This window comes from Lepidochelys kempii, chromosome 1, assembly GCF_965140265.1.
Source record: "Lepidochelys kempii isolate rLepKem1 chromosome 1, rLepKem1.hap2, whole genome shotgun sequence".
NCBI classification, from domain to species: domain Eukaryota; kingdom Metazoa; phylum Chordata; order Testudines; family Cheloniidae; genus Lepidochelys; species Lepidochelys kempii.
In genome coordinates, this window is record NC_133256.1 from 297191452 (window position 1) to 297208655 (window position 17204).

The 17204-nt window shown below is 42.2% G+C and overlaps 1 protein-coding gene across 2 annotated transcripts in view; it reads right to left on the reverse strand.

The window, feature by feature from the left end:
* The window catches only part of PDZRN4 (PDZ domain containing ring finger 4), a 386169-nt gene that overhangs the window by 165846 nt on the left and 203119 nt on the right, over window positions 1-17204 (reverse strand). Inside the window, exon 1 of one of the 2 annotated variants that reach the window (XM_073328042.1) lies at window positions 9547-9842. The exons of the other annotated variant lie outside the window; for it this stretch is intronic. Coding sequence (XP_073184143.1) covers window positions 9547-9615 — 69 coding nt within the window. The 5' untranslated portion in view covers window positions 9616-9842. Of the gene's footprint in view, window positions 1-9546; window positions 9843-17204 lie in introns of those variants that run through there. 2 annotated transcript variants of the gene reach the window in all.

Genomic DNA, 17204 nt, shown 5'->3' on the forward strand with positions numbered 1-17204 from the left:
AATCAGATTTTTTGAGAAAATGCTTTTTGAGGAAAAAACCTTTCTAAAGAGAGTTTTAATTAAGATACATTATAGCTCAAAGATATCTCATCATGGAATAGGGATTATAAATTCTAATTCTATAGTATGAGACAATATACTCAGGTAATGTTTAAGAAAAGTTTTGTAAATGAGTTCCAACAGTTCATGGATTGGTGACCCAAATTTTACGGGATTCTAGGGGCTTCTGTATAGATTATTTAGGTTAATCTTTCTATCCACCCAATGGGACTCAGTGCTCAGTCTAGAAGATAACCATCAGAGATGCTTAGTTTTGCAGTTCTCAAACTGTGGATTTGTGTTTCCAGAGGTAACATGCTTGTTAACAGCAAAAATGTTTTAAAAATAAATAAATATATAGAGGTGAGAAATAACAGACCTCAACCCTATTGTCCTCTACAAATTTGTGTACACAGAGTCAGTCCCATACCTCTCTCTAAAAGTGCAAAGTTTCAAAAAGTTCAATGAATAGAAGAATGTTGGGGCGGAATAGATCTGGACAAGGAGAAGAAATCTGGAGAGAAATGCGAGAAGGGAAGGACAGGCAGTAGAAACAAAAGTGAAACTATTTGAGCAGCATATTCCAGAAGTCTCGAGGTCTTTCTGACTGTAGCCTTCATTGATTTGAGATCTACCATGCCATTCTCTCACTAGAAGGGAAAACCTATAATGGCAGCAGGCAGTAAAAGAGACACAGTTTGGGAATATTTTAATGAAGTTCCTCTATCTGTGGGTAAGACAGGCATGTGTGCAAACTGCAAACAAGAAATACAAGGCCTGGTTGCCAGAATGAAACAACATCTTGAGAAGTGTTCCCGTTCTCAGGAGAAAGCTGCGTTGAAGAGGATGAAAGGAACATGTCTGAACATGCAGGATCTTCAGGTTGTTCAACATTTTTATTTCATACTTCTTTCTTAAGGACTGCCTGTCTTCCTTCTGGACTATTCTTGAATTCTCATGTTTGAGCAAAAAATATAGTTGTGACTCTATGGTTCTATCATTTTAGATACAGTTGTGATAAAAAATAAATAGCTGAAATAGGCTGATCTTCCTTTTACAATTTCACCTTTAAAGTAGTACTGAGTGTCAGTGAATGCAGTGAGTAATACTAAATGAGCAGTATAGTAATAATAACTGCATTGATTTATTTTGTTTAGGAGAATCCATTCTCAACATACAGGATTCTGAAGACTATCCACCTTCAAGATCACCGTCATTTTCTATAGTTTCAGAGTTATCTGCCAATGATAGTGTTTCAGTCATATCATGTATGTCACATAGCCACAGCAAAAAGAAAAAGAAAATCTCCATCATCCAGAAACAACCACAGATAAGTTTGTGATAAGAACCATCAGATTACAAAAAGAGGTAATTGATGGCAAAAATTGCCCAGTTTGTTTATGCAACAAACTCTCCTTTCCATATGATTGAGAACCCACACTTCATTAACACGGTTCAGTCATTAAGACCAGGATACAGTCCACCCAACAGAGCAGATGTCGCATGCAAATTGCTGGATAAAGTGTATGAAAGAGAAATTGAGTAGTGTGCAAAAGGTCTAGAAGGTAAAATAATTAACCTGAGTCTTGGCGGGTGGAGCAATGTCCACAATGATCCTGTTGTATGTGCTTGTGTGATAACAGAAGAAGGGAATGTCTTCAGGTATGTTAGCAACAACAAGAAAGTCAAGGAAAGTGTGGGCCCCTTACTGAATGAGGGAGGCAACCTAGTGACAGAGGATGTGGAAAAAGCTAATGTACTCAATGCTTTTTATGCCTCTGTCTTCACGAAAAAGGTCAGCTCCCAGACCGCTGCACTGGGCAACACAGCATGGGGAGGAGGTGACCAGCCCTCTGTGGAGAAAGAAGTGGTTCTGGACTATTTAAAAAAGCTGGACGTGCACAAGTCCATGGGGCCGGATGAGTTGCATCCAAGAGTGCTAAAGGAGTTGGCGGATGTGATTGCAGAGCCATTGGCCATTATCTTTGAAAACTCATGGCGATCCAGGGAAGTCCCAGACGACTGGAAAAAGGGCTAATGTAGTGCCCATCTTTAAAAAAGGGAAGAAGGAGGATCCTGGGAACTACAGGCCAGTCAGCCTCACCTCAGTCCCTGGAAAAATCATGGAGCAGGTCCTCAAGGAATCAATTCTGAAGCACTTAGAGGAGAGGAAAGTGATCAGGAACAGTCAGCATGGATTCACCAAGGGCAAGTCATGCCTGACTAATCTAATTGCCTTCTATGATGAGATAACTGGCTCTGTGGATGAAGGGAAAGCAGTGGATGTGTTGTTCCTTGACTTTAGCAAAGCTTTTGACACTGTCTCCCACAGTATTCTTGCCAGCAAGTTAAAGAAGTATGGGCTGGATGAATGGACTATAAGGTGGATAGAAAGCTGGCTAGATTGTCGGGCTCAACAGTAGTGATCAATGGATCCATGTCTAGTTGGCAGCCGGTATCAAGTGGAGTGCCCCACGGGTCGAATCTGGGGCCGGTTTTGTTCAATATCTTCATAAATGATCTGGAGGATGGTGTGGATTGCACCCTCAGCAAGTTTGCAGATGACACTAAACTGGGAGGAGAGGTAGATATGCTGGAGGGTAGGGATAGGATACAGAGGGCCCTAGACAAATTGGAGGATTGGGCCAAAAGAAATCTGATGAGGTTCAACAAGGACAAGTGCAGAGTCCTGCATTTAGGAGGAAGAATCCCATGCACCGCTACAGAATAGGGACCGAATGGCTCAGCAGCAGTTCTGCAGAAAAGGACCTAGGGGTTACAGTGGACAAGAAGCTGGATATGAGTCAACAGTGTGCCCTTGTTGCCAAGAAGGCCAATGGCATTTTGGGATGTATAAGTAGGGGCATTGCCAGCAGATCGAGAGACGTGATCGTTCCCCTCTATTCGACACTGGTGAGGCCTCATCTGGAGTACTGTGTCCAGTTTTGGGCCCCACACTACAAGAAGGATGTGGAAAAATTAGAAAGAGTCCAGCGGAGGGCAACACAAATGATTAGGGGACTGGAACACATGAGTTATGAGGAGAGGCGGAAGGAACTGGGGATGTTTAGTCTACAGAAGAGAAGAATAAGGGGGGATTTGGTAGCTGCTTTCAACTACCTGAAAGGGGGCTCCAAAGAGGATGGCTCTAGACTGTTCTCAGTGGTAGCAGATGACAGAACAAGGAGTAGTGGTCTCAAGTTGCAGTGGGGGAGATTTAGGTTGGATATTAGGAAAAACTTTTCACTAGGAGGATGGTGAAACACTGGAATGCGTTACCTAGGGAGGTGGAATCTCCTTCCTTAGAAGTTTTTAAGGTCAGGCTTGACAAAGCCCTGGCTGGGATGATTTAATTGGGGATCGGTCCTGCTTTGAGCAGGAGGTTGGACTAGATGACCTCCTGAGGTCCCTTCCAACCCTGATATTCTACGTTTCTATGATTCCTTACAGAAACAATTGATACATCAGGAAATGCACACACTGCAAAATACTTTAAAAAGTAGCACTAAAAGCTATAACAAATTGTGGGAAAAAATTCAAATGTCTAGTACGCAGCTTGGTAATAGACAATGCTGCAAATGTATCCAAGATGAGAAGAAATTATTTAGAAGAGAGTGAAGAGAGTTCCAAGCTAATAACATACGGTTGCAGTGCTCATTTGATGCACCTCCTAGCCAAAGACTTCAGTGTTCCAGAAATAAAGGCTAATGTTGTTGAAATTGCAAAACACTTCCGTTAACAACCACTTTGCAGCAGCTGCTCTGAAAAAATGGGAGTAACCAAGCTCACTCTCCCACAAGTCATGCGATGGAACTCAGTAGTGGAGTGTTTTGAGCACTATATCAAGAACTGGCCTAATCTGATGACAGTTTGTGAACAAAATCATGAAAAAATAGATGGCACTGTCACAGCCAAAGTTCTCAGCATTGGGCTTAAGAGAAATGTTGAACACATGCTGAGTACCCTGAAGCCTATTTCCGTAGCCTTGAACAAAATGCAGGGAAATAGCTGTTTTATTGCTGATCCTGTTGAAATTTGGAAGGAACTGAGTGAAATCTTAAAAAGAAAAATACGCAATGACAGAGTTAAATTACAAGCATTAAAAAAACGAATGGGACAAGCACTATCACCAGCTCATTTTCTTGCAAATATTCGCAATACTTGGTACTAGTATCAAACCTTAACTACTGAAGAAGAGAATTTGGCTATGACATGGACATCCAGCAATCATCCCTCCATAATGGCAACTATAATAAACTTCAGAGCTTAGGGTGAATCATTCAAAAATATGTTTGCTGATGATGTTTTAAAGAAAGTCACACCAATGAATTGGTGGATGTCACTTAAGCACTTGGATTCAGAGACTCTTGAAGTGATAATCTCACTTTTAACAGCAGTAGCTTCTTCTGCTGGTGTAGAAAGAATATTAAATCGAGTCTTCTTGACTAGTGATTTAAATCATATCGACCCTGGCAAACTCCTCATGTGTTTTCAGGTGACAAGAGTATCAAAAAAATCAATCTGACCAGAAGATCGCCAAGTATAATGGATCGGGGGATGGCTCAGGAAGGAAAAACCCTGACCCTGTTTTAGTCTCTAAACAAACCCAAACTTTTCTTAGGCCAGAATTAGCAGATTTCATATTGTAAAATCAAGATGAGGCCCACCCTGCACTCATTTCACATCATGACAACATCCCAGAAGAGCTTACGCACTGAAAACCCACCCATGGAAAATGAGAGGGTTTCTATGTAGCAAGCTGCCAGTTCTGGGGCCCTCTATTGAACACCCTAGTATTCAAATGGATGTAAAGGTACAATCCAATCTTTCAAATATCTCAAGGGATATTGAAAGTTACATAAAAATCAGAATTTTGGATGAATGAAAGTGAAAATTCTATACTAATTTTGGAAACTGAGGCTAGAAGCAAACTTTGGATAATCAGGGTTCAGAGGACTTAAATGTTTACAAGCTGGCTCTACTACCCTCTATCTAAAATGAAATATAAAATGTAAATGTGTAACCATCCACATTGCCCCCTCCAATATTGAACTACTTCCCTATTACTCATAGGTAGGGCCTCACCATATGCACAGTCCATTTTGGTCAATTCCACTGTCATAGGATTTAAAAAATCGTAAATTTAATGATTATTTAACACTATTTAAATTTGCAATTTCATGGTGTTGTAATTGTAGGGGAACAGGTAGGGACTAGCCTGCCTTAGCCGGGCAGCACCACTGATGGGATTTTTAACAGCCGCCCCGAACACCAGCTCCACACTCCCACTGGCTGGTTCCTGGCCAATGGGAGCTGGAGGGGGTGGTGCTTGCATGCCTCTGCCTAGGAGCTGGACCTGCTGCTGGCTGCTTCCGAGGTGCAGCACGGTCCACGGTGCCAGGACAGGCAGGAAGCCTGCCTTAGCACCCCAGCTGCTCCGCTGACTGGGAGCCGCCCGAGGTAAGCCTGCGCCCCAACCCTACGCCCCAATCCCCTGCCCCAGCCCTGAGTCCCCCAAAATCCAGAGCCGCTGGCCCCACCCCAGAGACTGCAACCCCAGCCCAGAGCCCTGACCCCGTCCCCACCCCAACCCCCTGTCCCAGCCCTGAGCCCCCCAAACCCAGAGCCCCCTCATGCACCCCAAACCCCTCGTCCCCAGCCCCACCCCAGAGCCTGCAGCCCAGAGCCCTGACTACCTCCCACACCCAAACTCCCTGCCCCAGCTAAGAGCCCCCACCCACACGCTGAACCCCTCATTCCTGACCCCACCCCAAAGCCCTCACACCCACACCCCAGCCCAGAGTTCCTCCCACACCTCAAGCCCCTCATCCCCAGCTCCATTGCATTGTGCGAATCAACAATTTTCTTCAACTGATTCGTGAGAAAAAAAGTTTGAAAACCTCTCTTCTGGTGAATGGGGTACTGGACTGGAACTCAGTAAGCCTTCTCCCACTCACTTGCTGTGTGGCTTTAGGTAGATCATTTCACCTCTTTTATGCCTCGGTTTCCCACTCTCATCCTTTGTCTCTTTTATATTTAGGTTGTAAGTTCTTCAATGCAGGGACTGTCTCTTATGTGGTTACAGAGTCTAGTACAATGATCTTGTTTCAAGATCTAGGTGTTATTTTTAATACCAGTATTGATTTCAATGAGCCCTGGATGAGGAGCAGCCATAGAGATCAACACGCTGACCGAGGATCATAGAGCCCTGTGTCCTCCTGTTCCACCCACTCTTGCCCCTGGCATACAACTCTCTGCCCCTACATTATTCTGGAGGAATCCTCATCAGCCCCCTAGGGCTGATAATTGCTCACAATCACCCACTATGACTTATATCACCTATCCAATGTAGCGTTCTTTGCTGTAATTCCTTGGCTCGGGAAGTGTAGGTATATATTTAATTAGCTCAAAACTGTTTGTATAATGCACAGAAGATGTGAAACACTAATTGAAAAAGTATTAATGTGAAGGACTGTAAATTTGAAATTACCACAGTACTTCGATTTCTATACTTGTATGGATGTGCAGAGGAGGACTCAGAGTTATAATTTTAGTCTGATAGGCACTTAAAGTGAGAGAGCTGAGGAGTTCTGATACCCTGAGGGTAGGTGAAGAGGCACTTAAAGTCATAAAGTCTCCAGCACTCAGTCATATCTTACATATTAATTCTTGGAAATTCTGTGTTTGACTTTTTGTTTTTAATCCTGATCTATATGTGTAAGGTGCAGTTACCAAAATAAAATGTTCTTGCATAAATACATGCTGCATTCTGATTGAGTATCCTCATCCTGAGACCAACTCTCTCATTGTGAACCTGAAGCAGTCTGGAAAATGGAAAAAAAATATAAATATTCTAATGATGTCTTAATTTCCCATCAGCCCTGCTACACTAATCTCTCCAGAGCTAAATTTGACCTCACTACAAACAGCAGTAAAATAACATGCCTCATTGTGTTTGCATGGATTTCCTCAGCAAACACACTTTTCTTTGTTTACTGTATCTATAAATATGGTAGTGCACACACAACCCACGTTAGCAGGTAGTCCAGCATCTGAAAGGTGAGGTACAATCGTAGGATTGCTTTCCTTATATGAATATAAATTGACCTAGCTGATCCACATATGTCAGTGAGACACTATTCATCCTCAATCAGTTCATGTCCCTGACAGACTAACTTGTTCCAAGCTCTTCCACAATTGTGCAGATGAAGAGACCAGGTCTAGGAATTACAAGATTGTACAATTAAAAAGGATTTTGCAAGTCAAGTATTAATGTCTGTGTAGGCTTGTTTTAATAGATCAATTACTCCAGCATCTAGTTTTAAGTCAGTATGTAAACAGGATGTTATGGTAGCTGTTGCTAGAAGTTCCTAACCAGAACATCTGGGCAAAAACATGCTCACTGCCATGTGGGCACCAAATTGCACAAATACTGGATCAAAGATAGAAACCAGTTTGCAAATCCATACAGAACCAGGCATGGTGTCATAAGACACTTACTGCTCTCCTTCAATACCTTAGCAGTGATATTTCTCCAACAATTCAGGATGCAAAGCTGGGGGCTGACTGCTCATTACTCCCATCAAAAACTCTGTCTTTGCCACTTTGTCTTGTTTAAGATTGTGTTAGTATTTACTACTACTGAATGTCACTGCAAGAAAGATTTTGAAAATGCACTAGCTCTAAAATAGATGTAGCCTTCTTCCTTATATACCTACAGTCATCATTTAAGAAAGCTCTGGTCTCTTTTACAGCACAATCTGAATTCCTTATTCCTCAGCACTGTAAAGCAGGGTGAGACCTACTGCAATCTCTATTTTACACTTTCAGATCAGTCTGGCAATTCAGAGCTGTGGAGAGTATGGAAAAAATGTTGCTTTGCTTTTCCCTGTACTGTAGCTGTCAGGAAAACATAATGATAAAATTATGATTAACTACTGAGCTAAAGGAAAGTGTTCCACCTAGAGACCATCTTCATGAGTCAAAGCAGCTGACAGGTTATCTGCAAATGGATATTATTTTAGGATTGAATATGGTTGCTAGTTTGTGGTAAAAAATGAAGCAGAGGTATTGCCATCAATGGTAATTAACAATGTTAATCTTCTTTTTCCTCTCTATGGTGATAAAAAGAGTCATTTTTATATTTAATTAATGCAGAGGATCATTTTGGAAACTGGCTAATGAGGCTCTGATCACATTACCATGAAAATGCGCATTACCATTGCAACTGAGGAGGCTGTTTCATGAGTAGAGAATCTACTTTGTAATTAGCCCACTGTGAAATGAATCACGTCAAGAAAAACTCTGAGGGAAGCAGTAGGCAGTGGGCACTTAGCTACCGCTGTGCCAATAGACCACCAACATTCTAAGCTGTTTTCTTCTCAATATTGCCTGTCATCAGCATTGCAGTCCAAAACTGTAAGTGTTCAGCCTCTGTCAAAAGCAATGTGTCAGACAGAGCTTGGACAAATTATAGAGAAGGAGAGAACAGATGCTAAAAGGCACTAAACTTTAATTTGCCAGATTTTGAAATTCCAAAAGCAAACAAACAAAAAGCCTCAAATCAAATACTGACTCAACAGCATTTGTGCAAAATTATGAGATATTATATTAAGTGGTTTCAGAGTAACAGCCGTGTTAGTCTGTATTCGCAAAAAGAAAAGGAGTACTTGTGGCACCTTAGAGACTAACCAATTTATTTGAGCATGAGCTTTCATGAGCTACAGCTCACGAAAGCTCATGCTCAAATAAATTGGTTAGTCTCTAAGGTGCCACAAGTACTCCTTTTCTTTTTATATTAAGTGCCAATTTCTTCTTTTTTCCCTTCCTCTGAACAAGCTGGAAACATGTTAACAGCACACTGCTACGCTAATATTCCTGCTGCTGGGACAGACGCAGATAACTACAGGGTAATAAGATCTCTGCCTAGTGGTAAAGAGAAATAACACAAAGAACGTATAAACAAGAGCTGAGATAAACATCATTCCTTGAAACTATTCCACTTCAAAAAATACAAATGAACTATTTTAAACCAAATCAATATTTTAAATTATTCAGAAAATCAAACACACTTTTTGGCCATCACAGACATGACATAAAACTTTCTTCCATTAGTTAGAAATACCTGAGATCATGGACATACTAAATCCCAGCATTTGCAGAGGCATCAGTGTAACACTGACTTGAAATCACAATCCTATTACCAAAGCAAAGGGCTTCCTTAAAACATTACAGATATGATTCAATGAGACTGCTGTTATATGACTGACATCTTGGCAGAAGATGCACAAAAATGTTAAAAGAATCCCACAGGAAGTCATCTGAAGGGGGAGTGGCAAAGAAACAAAAAACAACAGTCACCCAAAAATAATTAAAAAAACCAAAAAACGAACTACTTCACTAACAATTTGCACAGGGGAAAAAAAAAGAGCATTTCTTTTTACATACTATCTTTAAAGGAGTACAATTTCTTACTCTGGAGTCACTGGCAATATCCTCTGCACTCACCTGTGAAACTTCATAGAGCAGTTTGTAGTGTTCCTCTCTCTTCTGAAAAGTGCACAGATTGCAGCCCATTCTAATAAGCAAAGCAAGAGCAAAGCTTCTAATTTCCCCAGAACTGAAAGGCAAATGCACTGACAGGGAATCACCCTCCAGACTTGACTACTGTTTTTCATCAGTCACTCCAGCACAGAAACACAGACACACCACTGTTAGCTGGAAGCACAAGCCAGGGTAGTGTGTAGCAGCATGCTCTTCTTCCCTTTCCCTAAGTATCTTACACTCACATATACACACAGAGTTTCGACTCAGTTCATGGCAACACTCCCCCTGTGTCTGCATCAGTGCACATGACTACACAGATTCTAACTCATGAATATTAATAGGGACTCATTGATTATTTATGACAGAATGTGTTAGCAGGGAGGGGTGTCATAGCTGCTGTTGATGACAGATGAATATTCACTAATTAAGAAGCAAATGTAGTGTGGTTAAACAAAATTCACTTGTGTCAATACTATCTCTGTTTATTAAGGTTAGAGAGATTAAGAAAGAGCAATGCACACTTGCCCTTTAATTTTATCAGTGATCATGAGACTAATTCATGAGTAAGAATTTCTGAGGCACAAAGTTAATTCCTACCTTAGGTCTCCACCTTGTGCAACAGGAATGACTAAATTTATTTTAAAAATATTTGCTATGCATTTTAAAGAGTGATTGTGATAACTTATGTTGTTGAATATCTAAAGCAAAAAAGGAAGGAGAGAAAACAAACCCATATGGCTGTAATGCTTCATTCACTTTTGATATTGCCAAATCTAATTGAAATGCCAGCATTAAGACAAGAAGAAAGGATACCATAACTGCGAGTCTATAATGTGTGGGTGTGATTACATAATGAGTGTAGATACTATGTATATATGATTATACACATGGTGTATATATGTACACACAGAGTGGTCACATGAAATTTATAGTCACACTTTGTACACTTACCATGTACATACACAGTTAAATAGCAATTATAGTAAACTTTATCAACCCCAATTTTTTAGGAAAATGAATAGATATACCCTCTTGGACTTTTAAAAATTCAAAAGCTTCTATTATATCATGCCATCGTGTCTAATTTTACTGTTTGCAAATTAGATTTTAATAGCTCTACAATTCTCAGTGAGTAGATAAAGGCAAGGAGCCATTTAAAATTAAACCTACATGTTAAATGCTACAGGCAATGGAACTCACATATTTAGTTTCATGTGCTCACTAATTCCTGTATTTTACAGCATGTAATCAGTAAGTTTCTTAAAGACAGAAATCCTGACTGTAGCAAACCGAGTCTCCTTTAAAAAATAATAATAACCAAGATTTCTTTTATTTCTACTCTGCCTCATTTAGAACCTCCACTAATTAAGAATTATGTCCTTTTTCCAAAGCATCTTTAAACTATACAGGATAGCAGGTGGACTCCAAAGCAAAAATAATTACTCTGAAACCAATGAAACCAGTATAGTTAAGATTGACATTAGCCCTGAAGATTTTTAATGGCTAATCTCTGATGTAAAGCCACTTTTTTGGGGTACAGTTTCCTAAAAGTGCTTTGTCAAATATTTAAAATCAATAACAGGAAATGATTCTAATGAGTACTAATTGTTAACAAATTGGCTTTGCATCTAGCAGCACCTCAAACACCACCAACGCAGAGTAGTAAGTAGATCAACAATCATCTGCTGCTTATCAGTCCTTCCCCTTGGGATGTAATAATCCGATTTTCTGGGCCTTAATTTTACCTAACAGGCTGGATAAAAGCCAAGCAGAGAGACCAACATGAAAACAGCATCATTATTGTGAACACTGAAAAGTTTGCTAGAACCTCTATGTGAATTATAGGTGAGCTGATACTACATCTTGATTAAATTTAACATTTTAAAATAAATGCATAGTGCCGGGAGAGAGCAAATCATGATCATTTGTGGAGCAGATACTTCTTACACTAGCTACGTGCATTGCCATGCAACACAACTGCCATATCTATTTTCAAGCAGAGGTGGGCCCAAGCTGTCAAGTTTGGAGGTGAGCTTTCACAAAATTTCAGGTGTTTGGGGATGGGCTCCTCTTTGTTAGCAAGCATCAGCTTCTCCCCATCTCTACTAACACCCATGGAATGCTCTTCGTGCTGAGAGGTTCCTTTACATGAAGCAAACATCAAGTCTTTGAAGGTTTCTACATTGCAGAGCTGTAGAAGAATTGTCAGAAGTGTAAATTCTGAACTTAAGAAAGTCAGATCAAGGAAGTAGATAATAGTCATTCAAGGACAACCATGCTATCTTTCACTGAAACTGTTTTCTTCTTCTTCAGCCGCCATAACTTCTTCCCGTGATATATACAGGTTCTGAAAACTAAACAGTAATATAATGATAAAAGAAGCCATGATTTACCCGGGTTTATTTTTTTAATCCCTTGCAAATACTATTGTTGTTTTAACACATTGCTACAGGATTTCTTTTTTGTACTGTAGTTACCAGAAACAAAAAATAAAATAAGCAACGGAAAACTGCAGTCAATCTTCCAGGGCTGTCCCTGTTTTCATTACTAGTCCTCTGATTCTTTTGTTTCCTTCTCAGAAACCAACACAGGCTTCTCCACTCATTTATCAAATGCCTGCCCTTTGCCCACACACAAGGAAAGGTTCTACCTTCTGCTTCTATATCCATCTAATGGGTACAGTCTGCAGGGCTGAAGAGATCTATTTTAGAAAGAAAGGAATATTTTAGGTCCCTGAATTCCATCAAAAATATGCTATTTTGATTTTACTAACCTTGGAATATCAGAATGTGAAATTTGAGGCAAAACTTGATCGAACTAATGATTAAATAGAAACATATTATGCACTTCTGTCAGGTTGAATTTGATGTTAGGAAGAAAGTAATCTCTGTCTTTCTTTTTAATCCTCTCTCACATCAAATCTGTAGCTAAAAGGACAGAAGAGATATTAAAATATAATCAAGTAATTCTTATTCTATATGTAATTCAAATACATTTGAATTATTCAACAATCTTCTTGATTGTGGAGTTCCCCCTGTTCATCACCCACAATATAATGTCACCACAAAGACTACAAAGGTTCATCAGGGTTCAGAGACAAGCTAAGAATGCAGGAAGCCTGGACCAAAATGCAAAGGGATTCATTTTAATTTTAAAAATATCACATTTTCAAATGTGAATGCTTAAAAAGTTAGCACCTAAAACCATATTTAGGCACCTATGGGATAATTTAGGGCACTTAAAATCGGTACACAATTGCCTAAATAAGATGTGTAAGTGCCAATTATAGGCACCCATGTTTGAAAGTTTGTCTGGCTTAAACCACCAACAAGGGAGGAAATTCAAGGCTAAAAATTTCCAGACTAAACCCATTTAAAGGCCATATGCTTCTGTAAGTTATCACACAGCAAAGAGCTTTATAATGTACTGAAAAATTCTGCCTAACTCATGTAAGTGAAGCCACTGACCCGAATTCAGAGGTGTGTCACAGATGGGTCATGGGCAGCCAGACCTAGCAGTCAGAGCCAGAGTCTACAATCACAAGAAAATAAGTCAGGAGTCAGCTGGGCCAGGATACCAGGAGGTCAGAGTCAGGAGACAAACTGGAGATCAGACCCATGAATCAGTTGCCAGGAATCACACTGGGGCAGGATGCCAAGAAATCAAGCTGCAGGAAGCACAAGGCACACAGTCCAGACAAGGTGGAGAGCAGTTGTTCAGACAGTTTCCTGTTCCTGCTGATGGCTTAATTAGGGCCAGCAGGCCAATCAGCTGCTCTTGGAGTCCACCAATCTTGAACAGGCTGGGATTTATGAGTCCTAGCTAAGGAAGCATTAATAGGCGCCAGAGAGGGAGTTGGAGTTTGGCTGCTCCTATAAACTATGCAGACCCCAGTTTGAGACCCATGGGTCATGGCATCACCCATCCCCTAGGGGTGTCCTTTGGGAAACATGGGTCCAGGTTTCTCAGGGTGGCTGCTATGGAAGGCCTGAACCACGGTGGGAGCATGAAAACTTCCAAGTGCTTCCCTCTGAACTATAACCTTCCCAACTGATCCAGCACCATAATTTGCCCCATTTGATCTTAGGGTCGAGGGCTTCATGAGGAATGTTTCCTCTTGTCCCTGTATCTCTAGTGGTGGGGGTGGTGATTGTGTTCAGGGACATGCGTTCTCAGTGTATAGTTTCAGAAGAGAGACATGGAACACAAAGTGGACTCTAAGGGATCAAGGGAGCTGGAGCTCAAGGGTGACCAGGTTGATTTGTCACCAAAATCAGTACAGGCCAAGAAACCGATATTCTCGTTTCAGGGTGGGGGTGTCTGTCCATACAGAGGTGTTTCTTGAAAGCCGTATCTTTTGTCCTATGGAGCAGGTGGGGTCCTGTTGTCTACGTTTGTCCGCATGCTTTTTGTAGTCCTCCTTTGCCTTTTTAAGGTGTCCCTTCATCTCCGCTTGGATGAAATAGATGTGTTCTGCTAGGCAGATCGGTTGGGAGTGGATGCGGGTCGTTGTGGGTAAAACTGGGGGTGGTACCATAACTGATAAAGATGGGGCTGTGGCCTGTGGAGGCGTGGTCTGCATTATTGTATGAGAATTCTGCATTTGGTAACAGTGAAGACCAGTCATCCTGGTGATAAAGTTGCTACAGCATTGTAAATATTGAAGGATCTGATTGATTCTTTATGTTTGTCCATTTGACTGCGGATGGTAGGCAGAGGACAGGTGCACATGGACTCCTAATAAACATTGAGCCTCATGCCAGAAGTGGGCAATTAACTGTGGTCCCCAGTCAGAGGTGATATGATCCAGGAGGCCATGAAGATGGACTACACTGTTTATCCAGAGCCAGACAATTTCCTCCGCAGAGAGTAAACCTGTGCAGGAAATAAAGTGAGCCATCTGAGAAAAGTGATCTACCACTGTCAGGATGGTCATGAAACCACTGGATTCTGATAGCTCCACCACAAAGTCCAAAGAAATGGCTTTCCATGGCCGAATTAGGGTGTCCCAAAGTTGGAGGAAACCACAGGGTTTCTGGTGAAGGATCTTGGTGCAGGCACCCACATGGCAGGAAATTACAAAGGTGTTTATCATGGGGCGCATTCAAGACCACCAGAAGAAATGGGACATTAAATGTTGGGTTTTATATCACTCTAAGTGTCCTGTCAAGGAGTCATGGCACCCTTGCAGGTCCAGGTGGAACCTAGATGGGGTCCCTCACAAACATGATCCCCTTCTTGGCATTGGCCATTGTCAGTCAAGAACCACACAACTCGTAGGATGGAATTCTGGAGACAGAGGCAGAGTGGATGAGAGCATGCAGGTCCTGGCAGCAAGTTGCATTAAGAAAGTTATGGGATTGGAGAATGTGGGCTGGTTCCAGACTGGGGCCTTGTGGGTCAGGGGCATGTATTCAGGACAAGGCATGAGCCTTACCCGTTCCTGGTTCCAGGATACTAGGTCATAGTAAAGACCATGAACCAGGAGAAGAATAGGGCCGATTGGAGCTGTTGCTGCTTCAGGCCCTGGTCCTGTGCAGGTACTCCAGGTTCTTGTGGTCCGTAAACATTTGAACCAGATGATGAGCCCCTTCCAACTCGTTGCCACTCTTCAATGGTGGTCTTAATTGCCAGGAGCTCATAGTTTCGCTCAGCAGGAGTACGGTTACTTGAGTAGTAGACGATGGGACACAGTATTTGCTTGGGTCCACACTTTGGGGAGAAAACTGCCCCAATCACCATTTTAGAGGCATCAGCTTACACAACAAAAGCTTGTGTCATGTCAGAGTAGACCGATACTGGAGAAGTGGTGAATTGCTCAAATGCGTGGTGGGCTTCAGGAGACCAGTGGAATTTCGTACTTTTTCGGAATACGGCAGTGAGGGACTCAGCTTGTTTTGAAAAATTCAAAATTAACCTTAGGTAGAAGTTTGTGAAGCTTGAAAAACATTGTAGGCCACACCTGTTGCCTGTCATGGACAGCCTGGACTTGTGCAGATCTATTTTATTTCCTTCTGGGGACAGAGGTCTGATCAAACATGTACTTCTCTAGTTTAGCATAGAGACTGTGTTGTCGTGGTCTCTCCAGGATTGTGTGGACGTGAGTGGTGCGTTGGTCCAGATCATTAGAAAATATCAATATATCACCTAAGTGCACTACCATGAACTGGTCCAGTAGGTCTTGAGCACATGGTTAATGACATGCTGGAGCGTTGCTTGAGCATTAGTCAGACTGAATACGCCAAGTGGCCGTCGCAAGTCCAAAGGCGGTCTTCCATTAGTCACCTACTCAGATATGGATGAGATTATAAGCTCTCCAGATAGCCAGTTTCGTGAAAACGCAGGCAGCCCCATGCAGTCCAACAATTCAGGAGTCAGGGTAATGAGTAACAGTTCTGATTATCTGATTTAAGGCTCAGTAATTGACACAGAGGCAGAGGTTGCCATCCTTTTGTTTGTTTGTTTGTTTGCTGGTCTCTAGCCATGCTGTCGGCAGAAGTGTGATGAGAAGGTGACTCTCTGTTCTCACCAGTGAACGAAGGGTCATGAAGGGTCAGCCAGGAGATACCAAGGATTAGGGGAAAATGTGGGAATGGATCACACCGAATTGTATTATTTCTCTGTGTCCCTGAATAATGGCTTACAAGGGGACAGTCTCCTCTACAACTGGACCCAAGGACAGCGGGGAGCTGACAGTAATTTTGATCATGTCGGGTAATGCCTTGTATAGCAGGGAGATCTGCAGGGCCCAGCCTGTAGCTGCATCCATTAAATTGTCTACTGCTCCTGAGTTGGAGGGCCGATTGGAGGGGAATCTGTTGGGGGGTCCCCCAGGAATGTGCAGCTGGATAGGCCCTGCAAATGGTAAGCCTGTTGGATGGGGCTCAGGGTACATCTCAGTAAGGACTAGACATGGGGAAGTTTTCTTCTCTCAGGGTCCAGACTGGTTCCCCGCACTGGGCCTGGGTAGTTTTGTTTCCCCATGCTGTTTGGTGTTCGTATTGGGCAGGCCGAAATGGCATGGCCAGGTTTACCACAGTAGAAGCAAAGGTGACGGCGGTGGCATTGTTCCATTTCTTCAAGTGTGAGTTGCTGGTGAGACAGACTGGTTTGCCTGAGTTCAGCAGGTGATACAGAGGCTGGGGTCATGGTAAATGTTAAGGGAGGCTTTCTCCACCCTTCGTTCTCGCAGATGATTATCTGTGCTGATGGTCAGGTCCACAAAGGCATCTGGGCCCATTGGCATCTCTACACAGGCCAGCTCATCTTTGATTTCTTCCCATAAGCCCCATGGGAATACAGCTGTGCTGCTTCAATCCACTCTGAATCTACTGTGAGGTGGCGGAAGGGTGCTGCATAACAGTGGCACTCATGGTTGATGTGGGTCCCCGAAGACGGTGGACATCAATTGAAGAAAAGCATCCCAGTCTGACAACACTGGGCAATGGCTTTCCATCTTGAGGGAGGCCCAGTCAAATGCATTTCCACCTTGGCCTGGTAAGAGGCACAGATTTGGGGACGCATCAGAAACAGAAGGCTGCACTGCTTCATGAAGCTCCACACCGCTGGCAGTTCCTGTCAAACTGTTGGGCCACAGGTATTGCAGGCCCCTGTTCGGG